This window comes from Patiria miniata, unplaced genomic scaffold, assembly GCF_015706575.1.
Source record: "Patiria miniata isolate m_02_andy unplaced genomic scaffold, ASM1570657v1 HiC_scaffold_3, whole genome shotgun sequence".
Classification (NCBI taxonomy): Eukaryota; Metazoa; Echinodermata; class Asteroidea; order Valvatida; family Asterinidae; genus Patiria; species Patiria miniata.
Window position 1 is genome coordinate 35,952,248 of NW_024037069.1, and position 14,962 is coordinate 35,967,209.

Sequence of the window (14,962 nt, forward strand, 5' to 3'; positions counted from 1 at the left end):
GCACCAAAAAGGTCCCTACCTACATGTACATCTACCCTGTTTTCAAGTGCCATGTAATCAGAAGCAGAACTTGGTTTTTTTTGGCCTTATATAAACCAGTACCGTAGTAGATACATGATCACCAATGTAATTACCAGCTTGTTCCCATACATGTACGAGCTTGTTCCGGCTACCGCACATCGCGCGCGCCGCGACACACTAGTATACTGTTAGCCTCAACGACCCTTGCGTGTGCTTTGTGTGCGTGTATGTACCTCCCATACACACTTCCGCAAACAGCCGTACAGTAAATTGAGGCAGAGGAAAGCCTTGACGCAACCGTGGCAAATTCTATGTGTTTCTTTATTTTTTCGGCCGAATTCGGCCGAATATTTCTGATGCGCATATATTACACAATATCCAATCAAAGCCCGTAAACTTGGACCCGCGACATACATATTCATGCCTTTTTTTCATGTAGCCTGCAAATTACTGTATACGCCACGAATGTTCACTCAAAAATAAATGTCCAGGTATTTCAATTTTCAATCCCATTTTAAACCATTTCTCCAGTTTCATTCCAAACAAATGAAATATGCCGCTACATGAATGAACACTTGTTCAAAATGATGATATATTTCCAATGTATTGCGAATGGGACAGTCATACATGTAGCTGCCGACATTTATTGTCGGTGTAACAGCGTACATTATCACGCTGCTACCCCGTGACATTCTGCCGACAGCGAATGTAGGGAACAGGTCAATTCGGACCCAGGTCAAATTGTATTCATTTCATCGAATCATGCAGGAAAACTCATATCTATAAGTCATGTCACACCCGTATGAATTAACTGCAAGAAACAAGCTATTTAATATTGACTTTGGGATGGATACGAAACTGTCATACAGGGGCATGGTAAAAAAAATCTCTCTCTGAATTCGTACCATGTGCAACATATATCTTATACGTACGACATATGTATTTCACACGTACTTACGAATTGTATGTCGTACCATGAGAGAAGACTGTTTACCATAGCGCGTACTAATTATCATATTGGGCCTACACAGTTGCGTCAAGGCTATCCTCCGCCTCGACTTACTGTACGGCTGTTTGCGGAAATGTGTGTGGGAGGTACATACATGCACACAAAGCACACGCAAGGGTCATTGAGGCTAACAGTATACTAGTGTGTCGCGGTGCGCGCGGTGTGCGGTAGCCGGAACAAGCTCGTATGGGAACAAGCTGATAGCCTTGGTCAAGACTAATGTAATACTAGCCCAGTTTTATTACCATTACAGGCCTACACTAGCTACGTACGGCCACGTAATTGTATGTAGGTAAAAACGCCATTCTCCAGGCAATACACACAACCCCGAAATTGGTTCTTGCACAAATAGCAAAAGAATAACAAAAACTGCCCATTTTTATAGGATTCAATTATGGTTGTGTTTATTTATTTAGGCATACATACATACATACACTGTATATCAGATAAAAGTGACAAAAATACAAAAAAAAACAAGTGAAAACATAATGCAAGTGCAATAAGTTGCAATAGTATTTTCAAACATGTTTAATTTATGAAAAAAAGAAAGGTTTTGGAAAAACATGTATACATGTACATGTACATTCATTTAAATGACTCAACTACGTTATTTTAATAATTTGATGATGAAACTTTTCAAACTGTTTAATGTTTGCCTTTTTCACATGAGTAACACCTACATGTAGATCAGATAAAAGCTGGAAAAATAACATACATACAAACAAGTAAACAAATAACGGCTTTATGTTGCAATAATATTTTCAAATACATTTAATTTTGAAGAAAAAAAGGTTCTGGAAAACATGTATACAGGACATTCATAGTAAGTGACTAAACTACGTTGATATCAATAATTTGATGAAGCTTTGCATAATCCATTACAAATCAGTTATATTTCATGAACCTGACCCACACTAAGCACGGATCCGGGGGGGGGGGGGGGGGGGGGGGGTGGTTGTTTGGGGATCAATCCCCCCCCCCCCCCGACTCAAAAAGAACCTAATTTGTATAATTATAGTGACAAAAATTTGGAACCCACCCCCCTCGCTCTGATACTAAAAATTAATGTATTAAAGTGTACACTATTAAGTGATACAGTGTGCATGATCGTATGTTTTCAACAGCACCTTTAATTCAAAATATTGCACCAGCCCCCCCCCCCCCTTCGATTTTGAATTGATTATTTGTGTTGACAACCAGCTTCCCCCCCCCCCCCCCCCCCCCCCCATTTTTACAGTTTTATGGAGGCCCAATGTTCGGTGAAAAAAACCTGCTATATTTCAGCACGTAAGTTATTCTGACGGATCTGAAGCGCCATACCTACACATGTATTAAGGTGGTCAAGGCGCTGAAACACAATAAATCCAATTTACTCAGAAAAAAACATAATACCAATAAAGAGAGAAAAATAGTACAAATTACAAATGATAAAATTACAAATGATACAATAAACAACAGATATGTAGAAATGCAGCTGGTGCCTAGGTGCATTTCTCCCATATGAAGAACATGAATGTCAGCCTACATCACCAGGCATCTCCAATTGAGATGTACATGTACATGTATACATGAAGATGTGGCGAATGCACACTGATGCCCATGCGGCTCGTGATCGGAATGCACCTAGCTCAGACTGTACTGTTGTTCAAACATGGCATGCATTGGAACCAGCATGCAATGTCTCATACCAGCTGCGTAGCAGTTGCAGCTCTTTTATTAGTATTTCATAGAAGGTATATTTAATATCGCCAGAGGTACAGATTACATTACACCTGTATGTCATTGAACATAAAAGAAAAGCAATTTAGCATTTAGGGGCACGTATTACTTTTCGTTGCATTTTATTTATTTAATATTTTTGTTATTTGTTTTACACTGCACAAGCTACAAGCACCATATGATCCAAAACCTTTTTTTTTTTTCTTTTTGGACTTAGACTGACTAACATTTTCTGAAGTTTGGTGAATTTGTGTCAATGAGCAATCTCTAGAAGTGAAAGACTTCTTAAACGATAATTATGACATGGATCAAGTTCTCTTTTTATCAAGAAAAAATAATGGTAGCTCCAGTTAACAATTCAATTCAAATGGGGGAAAAGGTTTTAAAATTTAAATGAAAGAAAGGAAGTATCACTGAAAATACATTGTCTTGGCCCCCCCCCCCCTTTATCGTTTCTATTTCTTACTAAAGTTGCTACGCAGCTGGTATGAGACATTGCCTGCTGGTTCCCATGTCTGCTCAGTAAAACCCTTCCATTTTACTAGGTAGTATATTTTGCCACTTAGTTTTTTTCTTTCCGTCAAACACTCCACTTCATATTCATCTGAATCTGTGTATTAAAAGGGGAAAGAAAAGAGTTGCACATGAAGAGCCGCCATTTTATGTTTGGCTTATGATTAAAGGGAATATACAACATTTGCAAACATCGAAAAACAAAACTACCAAATTCTTACGACATACCTTACATGTGTACTAGGATGTTGGTAAATGACAGTCTTAAGCATCCTGTAAAATTATGGCACCAGGTGTGAAGTCATTTTCCGGAAAAGTGGTATTTTTGTATCATTTCCAACGGTGGTTGGCCGACTACCGTTGGAAAAACCTAACTATTTTTCCACTACTTTTTTTTTCAGTCAAAATTATGTTTGCTATTGGTTACATGTTTATGAACGGATGCAGGCCAGCTAGACTGGTTTCCTTACATTACAATTTTCCAGCATCTATAAATTGATCCATTTCATCTTTAGTTGAGTCAGGGAACCAGACTACTTGAACACTTTTGTGTTTCTTGGTTTTTTCCAGCATTTTCGGACGCAAAATTTCAAACATGTAAGTTTAACAATATTTGATCTATTATACTAACCTCTCAAATAGTCAATTTCTGATAATTATAGCAAAAGCCAATGATGTACATTCCCTTTAAAAGAAATGCATACAGTTTTATAAACAACATTTGCTCTGGGTGTAATTTTTCAGAAATGGATAGATTTGGGGTTACTATTTTATTGTTACACTGACTTATTTGAAGTTTTGTGTTTGCAGATGCCAGAAAACCAGTAAAAACCATTGTTTTCTTGTAGTCTGCTTCCTGGACCCCACTGAAATTGAATTGGAGCAATTTATAGACATTATGGAATTGTAACTAGGTCAGGGGACCAGTCCAACTTACATGAACATACACCCGTTCATCAAAATTCAGACTAAACATAAATGGTAAATTGGGGGCAATATTCGAATAAAAAAAAAACTGGGTTGGCTGAACAGCATTGTAAATTGATACAAAAATGCCACTTTTCTTGAAAATGTCAGCACACCAGGTGCCATGATTGTACATGATGCTTTAGACTCATTTTTTAACAGTCCAGCAACTTGTTCCATAATAATTAGGTAATTCTTTTTCTTTTTTGATGTTTGCAATGCTCAATCGGTTCTTAATCAGATGTTTAATATGCACCTATAAAGTTTGTTTCTATATCATCTGCAATCCAAACAACTGTGCAATGTTCTACAGTACCCCGTGTGGTTCATTACAGTAAGCTTTTTACGTTGACAGTAATATTAAAAACCATTACTTTCCAATTCAACTTGTACTGTATAACACAAAGCAATTTCAAACCAACCCAAGATATATTACATAAAAAAGCGGGATTGTAAGCATACCTGTGGCATTTTGCTCAACCATGTGTTGAAGCAATGTCAAGTCACTTGGTGTTTCTACATGCACATCTGTTGGAGACAACAAAATTGTGACAAACTCGAAGTAATAATAAAAATAATAATAATAAATTAAAATTTATATTGCGTGGTCTACATAAAAATGATCGAAGGCGCATTACATAAAATACCACGGAAATTACATTAAAAAAACAAGAAATAAAATGAGGTACAACTTATGTTAAAAGAGGGGTAAACTACTGGAAATACAATCAAGTAATTGATAGGGCAAATTTTCACAACTCAATTAAATCACAAGTCAATCTATTGGAATCTGTCTTAGCTTATTATGTATTGTAAATTTCTAATGACACTTCTCTGACATCATTTTATCTATGATACAACACCTCAAATGTCATATCTGAACACAAATTAGAAAATGAACATGTACATCAGGGTATTTGCTTTGTGAGTTTCACTATACAGGGTGGATAAAAAAACGAAACAGAGATATTTTTTGCTAATTGGAAGAGAAGTAGGGCACATGTGAATCAAAGGGAGATATCCTCTGTTAGGGTTAATCTCCTCTTTAAAATGACACCCTGCTCATGTTATAACATTCACGGTTGACTGAGCAGTGACCAATTTTGTGAAAGGGTCTATTTGGAGAATTGCGCCACTTTTCGATTGTGGTTTATGTGGTGTCATTTGTCAGGCTATGGTTGCAAATCAAGACAGGTGGGAACAAAAACAGATTTCACCATGAAAAGTGGCGGAACTCTCTAAATAGGCCCTTTCATAAAATTGGTGATAATGTCAAAACATTGGCCTACTTACTGCTGTTTGTTGGTTGAGCATTAAGCTGGTCAGATGGGCCATCATCCAATGTGGAGGGAGGCTGGGCAGACACTAGTATTAAAAAATAGCAAAGATGTAAAGATTTGATTATTCAGTGTAACACTTTTACACAAGACAAATTCGTACCACAAGTCCATTTTGTGGTCAAGCACGTGCTGATTGGCAGGGCTCATTCATTCACGATTCTATATGAGCCTGTAGTCAGCAAGAATTGGATGTGTTTTGCTTCAACCTAAACGGATCTGTTTTATTATTTACATGAGTGTAATTGTCAATAATCCAACATTAAAGAGCAATTCAAATGTCCTTGCATGTACTCTCAAATTCAGGACTAAGAACAAAGCAAATGAAGGCTTGAATGTTAAACTCAATTCAAATGCAGCAACTCAAGTCGACAACATTGAACAAAATCATCCGTTCAACGCATTTCACTTACTCTCAGTTTGGCCACTTCTGCAACATTTGGTTTAGATCAAAAGTTGACCATTGCTCAAAAAATGGACTTTCAAAGTACTTGGAGTTTACTAAAAAAACAAAAACCACACATAGTATCCACAATCCTTTTGCTGATATGCACTGAGCTGGAGTAATGTTTTACACATCACAAAAACAAAGGCCTACTTACTGCTGTTTGTTGGTTGAGCATTAAGCTGGCCAGATGGGCCATCATCCAATGTGGAGGGAGGCTGGGCAGACACTAGTATTAAAAAAACAAAGATGTAAAGATTTGATTATTCAGTGTAACACTTTTACACAAGACAAATTCGTACCACAAGTCCATTTTGTGGTCAAGCACGTGCTGATTGGCAGGGCTCATTCATTCACGATTCTATATGAGCCTGTAGTCAGCAAGAATTGGATGTGTTTTGCTTCAACTTAAACGGATCTGTTTTATTATTTACATGAGTGTTATTGTCAATAATCCAACATTAAAGAGCAATTCAAATGTCCTTGCATGTACTCTCAAATTCAGGACTAAGAACAAAGCAAATGAAGGCTTGACTGTTAAACTCAATTCAAATGCAGCAACTCAAGTCGACAACATTGAACAAAATCATCCGTTCAACGCATTTCACTTACTCTCAGTTTGACCACTTCTGCAACATTTGGTTTAGATCAAAAGTTGACCATTGCTCCAAAAATGGACTTTCAAAGTACTTGGAGTTTACTAAAAAAATAAAAACCACACATAGTATCCACAATCCTTTTGCTGATATGCACTGAGCTGAAGAAATGTTTCAGAGTTGTAACGAGTCACTGATTTTTGTGACTCGAGTCGAGTCGAGTCATTTTAAAGAAGTGACTCGAGTCGAGTCATTTTAAAGAAGTGACTCGAGTCGAGTCAAGTCATTTTAAAGAAGTGACTCGAGTCGAGTCGTGTCATTAGGTCCAAAGGTTGAGTCGAGTCGAGTCGAGTCAAATATTTAGCTCGAGTCATTTCGAGTCACGAATATTTGAACACTATATTACTCAAATTTATAAAAGGAGGCCATAAGTTTAGCCAGCGTTCGAATCCAGGAACTTCATAAGAAATCGCCTAAAGCCAATGATGAAACAGCGAATAAGAAAATGTGTTAAAAAATCTGGTTCCTGGATAGTATTTTGTGCGTTCTAGAACCATGAGGTGGGAGTCTGTGACACGTATATTTATACATGACTGCTCTTCGCAAAGCGAAGTGAGCATCAATTTTGCATCGTAAGTCATTGCAAATACTTTTCACAAAGTTGTGCTTTTATTTTTGGGATTCGAGTCTATTAGCCTTCGCTCGAGTCGAGTCGAGTCATTCTGATGAGGGACTCGAGTCGAGTCGAGTCATTTGCTCGCAGTGACTCGAGTCGAGTCAAGTCATTTACCCTTAGGGACTCGAGTCGGGTCGAGTCACCAAAAATTGTGACTCGAGTCGGACTTGAGTCGAGTCATTACAACTCTGGAATGTTTTACACATGTATCACAAAAACATAGGCCTACTTACTGCTGTTTGTTGGTTGAGCATTAAGCTGGCCAGATGGGCCATCATCCAATGTGGAGGGAGGCTGGGCAGACACTAGTATTAAAAAAGAACAAAGATGTAAAGATTTGATTATTCAGTGCAACACTTTTACACAAGACAAATTCGTACCACAAGTCCATTTTGTGGCCAGCAAGAATTGGATGTGTTTTGCTTCAACCTATTAACGGATCTGTTTTATTATTTACATGAGTGTAATTGTCAATAATCCAACATTAAAGAGCAATTCAAATGTCCTTGCATGTACTCTCAAATTCAGGACTAAGAACAAAGCAAATGAAGGCTTGAATGTTAAACTCAATTCAAATGCAGCAACTCAAGTCGACAACATTGAACAAAATCATCCGTTCAACGCATTTCATTTACTCTCAGTTTGGCCACTTCTGCAACATTTGGTTTAGATCAAAAGTTGACCATTTCTCCAAAAATGAACTTTCAAAGTACTTGGAGTTTACTAAAAAGACAAAAACCACACACAGTATCCACAATCCTTTTGCTGATATGCACTGAGCTGGAGTAATGTTTTACACATCACAAAAACAAAGGCCTACTTACTGCTGTTTGTTGGTTGAGCATTAAGCTGGCCAGATGGGCCATCATCCAATGTGGAGGGAGGCTGGGCAGACACTAGTATTAAAAAAGAACAAAGATGTAAAGATTTGATTATTCAGTGTAACACTTTTACACAAGACAAATTCGTACCACAAGTCCATTTTGTGGTCAAGCACGTGCTGATTGGCAGGGCTCATTCATTCACGATTCTATATGAGCCTGTAGTCAGCAAGAATTGGATGTGTTTTGCTTCAACTTAAACGGATCTGTTTTATTATTTACATGAGTGTTATTGTCAATAATCCAACATTAAAGAGCAATTCAAATGTCCTTGCATGTACTCTCAAATTCAGGACTAAGAACAAAGCAAATGAAGGCTTGACTGTAAAACTCAATTCAAATGCAGCAACTCAAGTCGACAACATTGAACAAAATCCTCTGTTCAACGCATTTCACTTACTCTCAGTTTGGCCACTTCTGCAACATTTGGTTTAGATCAAAAGTTGACCATTGCTCCAAAAATGGACTTTCAAAGTACTTGGAGTTTAATGAAAAAATAATCACATAGTATCCACAATCCTTTTGCTGATATGCACTGTATGAGCTCAAAGAAATATTCCACGTCACAAAAACATAGGCCTACTTACTGCTGTTTGTTGGTTGAGCATTAAGCTGGCCAGATGGGCCATCATCCAATGTGGAGGGAGGCTGGGCAGACACTAGTATTAAAAAATAGCAAAGATGTAAAGATTTGATTATTCAGTGATTGTTTTCATTTGAAGCACATTTCGGGTTGAAGCACATTACAATGTAAATGTGCATAAATGCAGTGGGGCACACAGGATTTGGCAGGAGGGGGGGGGCCTCACTTTTCGAAAATAGGCCACTTAGTTCATGTATCACCAGAATCAAATCTTGGGACTAATAATTAAAACTGACAACCTCGAGGGGGGGGGGGGGTTTCACTGCTTAAATGTATTGCAATTGCATTGCACATTCACCTATGTTACATGCACTAAAACAAGACAAGTTCTATCTGGTTCATTCGTGTGATGTCACCTCAGTATAAATCATGCCCACTTCACGTTGTTAAGTAGCATTGGAACTGGAAGTTAACGCAACTTGAGTGTTCATGTAATAGTAGCAATCGGAAGTGTGCGCACATGTATGACGTTTTTACTGAAGAACTGGTTATTTAGCTTTCGGTCAGCAAGTATGGGATATTTTGGAAATGAGCTTCACAAACAAGCATGATGAAAGTGCATCTAAAGATAGAGATGTGTTTTCACCTGTGAATTTGATAGATGGTTCTGCCTCAATGATTTTTTTGAGGGCCTCTCTCCCATAGGCCCCAGGCCTCTTCAAGGGCATCGGCAGCCCTGTGCATTCTATCTGCCCAGCCTCCAGCAGTTTGTAGCTCATCTGGCTCTTTTTGCCCAATGTTGCATCCCCTGTAGTATTAAAGAAAACATTTTTTTTGTCAATATAATATAAGGCCAAAAAAAAAAGTCGCCGTAGCCATGCGCTTCGGCAAAATAAAAAAGTTTTTTTGTCTATGAAAGATGATGTCTCAAAACCGCCAAACTCACTGGTTTAACTGGAATCCTGCTGCTGCACAATTTTAACATGTTTTTAGATGGGGTTATGATGGAGAATAATTGTTAACATGTGGCCTCTCTGGACTCCCATATTTTTGCACTAAGTTAAGTCTGGCACCATTTGCAGTCATCAGCCGACATTTAAAGCAAAAAAAACAGGTAAAAAAAAAAAAAAAACGCGTTGCCGTGCGTCTTTTTGGGCAAGTTCCATACCAGAAACTGGAGATTTTTTGGGGGGCTTAATCGAAATATACTCTTTTACCACCAAATGTGGCACATATAGTACCCGTGTGTGGTCTATATTTAAAATGTCGTGTAATACGACAAAAATTGCAGTTAGCCAGTCCACTCCCCACTTGTTTTCCACATTCCAACTTACTGTATTTCTGATTGAAGAGCTGCTGCACTTTAACCCTGAGCTGTGATATGTCTTCAGTAACGGTGCTGGACTTGTTAACTAGGTGTTAGAACAAATTGAAAGGAGACCATCAACATGATGAAAATATATACATGTAACTCCCTTTTTGTGTTGCAATGTTATATCTCCTCTAATGTCAGTTAAAAAGTAAGGTTTCATGAACCATTTTTGGGGATATATCATCCTTTTTTATATCATTTGTAAAACAAAATCACGAATGTTCATAAAAGTAACGAAGGAATACGTACATGTACATTGCTATTTGTTTAGCAATCCCATTTGCATTTAACTTGTGTGTAATGTCTAAATCTCACTCAGCTTAATAGCTTCCAATGGCATCAATGGACAGGTATCAAATCTTGTATTAAAACATGCATAACTTCTGATGGCATAGATTAATTCCAGTATTTTTTCCCCAGATGAGTGGGACAGCATTCATTGGTGTATCAAGTTGTATTCATTTTGAGATCAAAAACATTTTTTTGCAATGATTTTTTCCCCAGCATTATACATGACTTAATCAATTTCAAGGTGTCAACATTTTGAAAGGATCTTTATTAATAATATAGACATGATGTTTCCTTAGTTATAGTTTGATTGATGTTTGGTTGAAGACCCCTGTTAGATGTACGTTTACTCAAACTTTACAATACACACCTCCACTAAATCCACTGGAAGCACAAAATTTGGACGCAAAATTTGTGGAAGTGGCAAGATCGACACCAACATCACTGCCATGCACTGTAGAGATCCCTAAAGATGCACTAGTGCACACCAGTACCCAGTCCAAGCCATCAACTCTTGCACACTGCGAATAAATGTCCCAACAAAATAAGCAACAAATTTGAAGACAAAATGAGTGCTCTGTTAAAACACAAGTGAGCAATCTAGTACACAGAAGTAACCTTTGAAAGACACAATAATATGAAATTGTGAAATAAAAAGAGTGTCGTGGATCCCCTCTGATAAGACTACACAATATATTGAACTTATAATTCTTAAGTTTTGGTGGTTTTTTTGTTTTTGGTTTTTGGTTTTTTTTTTGGTCAGTGCTTGGATTAAACAAAATTTCAATCTTTCTAAGATATGTATGTCAAGATTTTTCCCTGAGGGAGTTTGTTACTGATCGAATGACAACCACCTGTAGGAAGGGATAAGTTTCAGTTGACTGACTAGTTGACTTTTAGGTTATATTGATACTTGCTGACATAAATGCACACATATAAGGTCCCCAAAAAAGTACTTCTGCTTCTCGGTTTGCCTACCTACCGTATTCTGACAGCCCATCTTTTTATGGACAAAAATGAAACAAAACAACAACTAAAACCATCAATAACTACCTTTTACCCTGGCCTATATACAGGCAGACGCCGCCATATAATCGTCCAAAAAAAAAGGGAAAAAAATCTCTACCCACCTACCCTCTTTTCGAATGCATGTAAACCGAAGCAGAACTATTATGTTTTGGCCTTGTACATGTAATGAATTTATTATCTACTGTAAAATTTGTTTATATCCAGAATCGAAACAATATTTCTTGAATTGTTTTCTTATTGTTGTCTGCCATGGATTAACCAGAAATTACAGCGGGAAAGATGATAAGCAATGAAATCCTAGTACAAAATATCATGTATTTTAAAAGGCAAAAATGAGTCGGTGCTATCAATAGTATCATCTATCTTATTTTGTGTACTGCATTACTGCATGATTCCTTTCAAGTTGTATTCTTTCATCACTTAGTTACAGTAAAATTTAAAATGTGAATTGCATTACATAAACACCATTTTTAATCTCACCATGTTAGAAACTTCATGGCCAAGATTGTTGGCAAAGCTTCGAAACCCTGATTCTCCAAGGGTTGTGGTTTGCTGGGGTAACTGATTCTGATTGTCAGCCTCTTTGTTGTAGAGCATTCGATTTTCCTCATCCAACCCCCGCCACTCCTGCACACCTTGCTGCATCATCTGTGCCCTGTTAAGAGCCGTGGCACCTTTATAAGCAAATAGAATGGTGGTTATAAAATAATTATTATGCATTAGGCAAAATAAAAAAAGAAAACATGTTTAGCGCCCTGCCTCTTTGACAAAAAGGAAGGAGGAGGCCCTTTTTTTTTTTTTTTTTCCAAAATGGCCGCCCGACACATTTTTCAAGACAACGCGGCCGGGCTATTTTTCAAGATGGTTACCAGCTTTTTTCAAAATGGCCGCCACTTGGACTCATTGACTATTTCCACAGCTTTATACACGGTATAAAAGTCTAAAAATACGATTTCTTTCGTCAGAGATCGTTAAAATTTATCAATTTTTGTCTTTAAAAAAAAAAAAAAAAGGAGGCGGCCTCTAAAAAGGAAGCGGGCGGGGACGCTAAACATGTTTTTTTTTTTACTTCGCCTTATGTTATTTTAAGCTGCCAAAAAGCCCCCAACCAACAGACCCATCACATACAGAAATATAGTTGAGGAACCGTTTTTATGTGCATTTGCAGGTTCATGTTTATATTGAATACTGTGGGTTTTTTTCATGGGCAGTTGTACCACAGGACAACAAAATATAAGAAGAAAGAGACATGAGTTCTGCAAGGTCAGTGGCTAAAACAAAATTTATAATCACAGGCCTGGTTTAGGATTGCAGTGCCTGACATTCCTGGGCAAACCACACGAGGATAATGAATAACATGAGGCTGATAGAAAAGGGACACAGTGTAGAGAAAAACCCATGAATGACTGTGCCAGTGGATATGGATCAGGTAATTGTTTTAGCAGGGGATTGGAATGTGGATAACACACTGAGAGCCCAAAGTATCTATTATTTTCCACAAGAGGTACGTCCTAGGATGATCCAACAATGAAACCAACCAAAACAAAAACCAACTACATTACTGATACTTGGACAATTAAGCTCAAGAAATAAAACAAATTTAAATGGATTAAAAACTAATTCCATGGAGTATTCTATTATGAAATAGTTCTTAAAAAATATTCAGGACAGACTTTTAGAAAAGATGGAAAACAATAAAAGGGTGCCAAAAACGTAATTTAAAATGTTTTACCGGTTACACACATGTATGCAGTGTGTGTTCTTGTAAAATGCTGATTGATTTATATATCCCCATTTTGTTATTTAATAACTAGAAGAAAAAAAGACTGATTAAAGTACATGATTTTTACATACCAGAAAGTATTTGAAAAGTGACCTGTTGGCAATTTACTAATTAATATCAACAATGTGGATATAGTGGCCATTGTGACATTACATGTTGCATTTTAAGAGTGGCCAATAATGAACCCTGCTACTGAATAAACAGGAAATATATAGGCCTAGATGTTTCTTCAGTGGGAACAAGGTCACAAGGATAAACAACCATACCAACTTAACTCCTGGTTCTGGGGGACTAAAAAAAAAATCATGTTTCACTTTAATATGCTGTTTCTTTCTACATGTATCACAAAGAGAACAATTAAGTAGACAAATCTTACCTTTTGAGCCTATAAACTTCTTCATGAAGATGTTGTAGCCACTGCATCTTCTTTTGCGCAGGGGTAAGACCCTCTGCTTGCCATTCTTTCGATGGTTTGTCCTGCGTTTATTGTCTATCCAACGCTATATAAACAGAAAGTTAATTGTTTCAAAAACACTTAATAGGCCTAACTGTTAACATGTCATGCATGTGGCACTTCTTCTTGCTCTGTGCTGTAAAAATATTTGGCAACACAGACCTTCTGTTTAATTTGGAAACTTGATGACTTAATAAATGAAACACTGGCATAAATTAATCTACACCGCAATTGGTTGAGAAGGATGAAAATATTGATACCTTCACTTGCTTCGCAGTCAAACCAGTTCTTTCGATGGCCAATGCAACCTTTCTTTTAGCCTCGGCTGTCCCATAGTTTGTCATGCCCTCATCCCAGAGCCTGTCAAGTTTTTCCTGATGCTCCATGGGCCTACTTTTAAACTTCTGAAAAACACAGAAAAAAACATTGATAAGTTTGTTAGCATATATATTAATATTAAAATTGCATTTTTTTTTCTAACTTCCTTATATGTTGTTCAATCACAAAATAGAGGGCATTAAAACAAAAATCCGTTCATAACTACACAGTCCATAGAGCAAGGAATATACATCAAGCAGTAGCTCCAATGTCTAAGCTTCACAACTGGTGCACCTCCACACCTCTCCGTCACCTTGAACAGCTGAGATCGGCATAAATACATGTTCGACGTTTGCCGATTTGCTTAGTATACAGAGTGTTCTTGAATTAAAGTTCCCTTAAATGTCACCATGGCTGGATACATACCTCCGTGTCGTCTTGAAGGCTGCTCCTTTTTTTTCTCGTAAAACTTTATGCGAATTGCTTCGCCAAGACTGCAACAAGTCAAGTACACGGTCTTGATTAGAGGTGTACTTCGATGTTCAGAATACGATATGCCAGCACCGGCCGCGCGTGATGAGCTGAGCTGTACTGTATGTTGGTACCGCGCCGCCGGCCAGGTGGCCGTTGCCCGTGGCCCGGCTGCGGCGCGGCGCTGCGCAGCATGGTTCTGGTGATGAAAAAAAAGTTTCCTGTCACGTGACCAAGGTGGCCAGATTTGCATTTCAAAATTATGCTAACTTTAGCAAAAACCTGCTACCACGATTCTGTTTGATCATACGTTTCTTAAAAAATATTTTGTTTTCCTTATTTTTTTTCGGGGGGGGGGGGGGGTGTGTTAAATTGACACATATGTGATTGTGCACGTCATTAGAGTACATTACACTATACCTGCTGTTCGTTCGTGGATCCAGAAATTTTGCAGGTAGGCATGCCGAAATGTAGAACTTTTTTTTTTCTCCGGACACTCAG

At 37.7% G+C, this 14,962-nt stretch overlaps 1 protein-coding gene across 1 annotated transcript; it reads right to left on the reverse strand.

The window, feature by feature from the left end:
- Positions 1–3,204: 3,204 nt before the first annotated feature.
- LOC119736770 lies at positions 3,205–14,771 on the reverse strand. The gene is made up of 14 exons (XM_038210781.1): positions 14,417–14,771; positions 13,933–14,076; positions 13,595–13,718; positions 11,916–12,109; positions 10,777–10,927; positions 10,081–10,158; positions 9,393–9,554; positions 8,751–8,822; positions 8,107–8,178; positions 7,516–7,587; positions 6,168–6,239; positions 5,522–5,593; positions 4,691–4,756; positions 3,205–3,359 (listed from the first exon to the last, which is right to left on the reverse strand). Exons 2-14 carry the CDS (start codon positions 14,056–14,058, stop codon positions 3,205–3,207), a joined length of 1,416 nt encoding a protein of 471 aa, XP_038066709.1. The 5' UTR covers positions 14,059–14,076; positions 14,417–14,771.
- Positions 14,772–14,962: the final 191 nt, after the last annotated feature.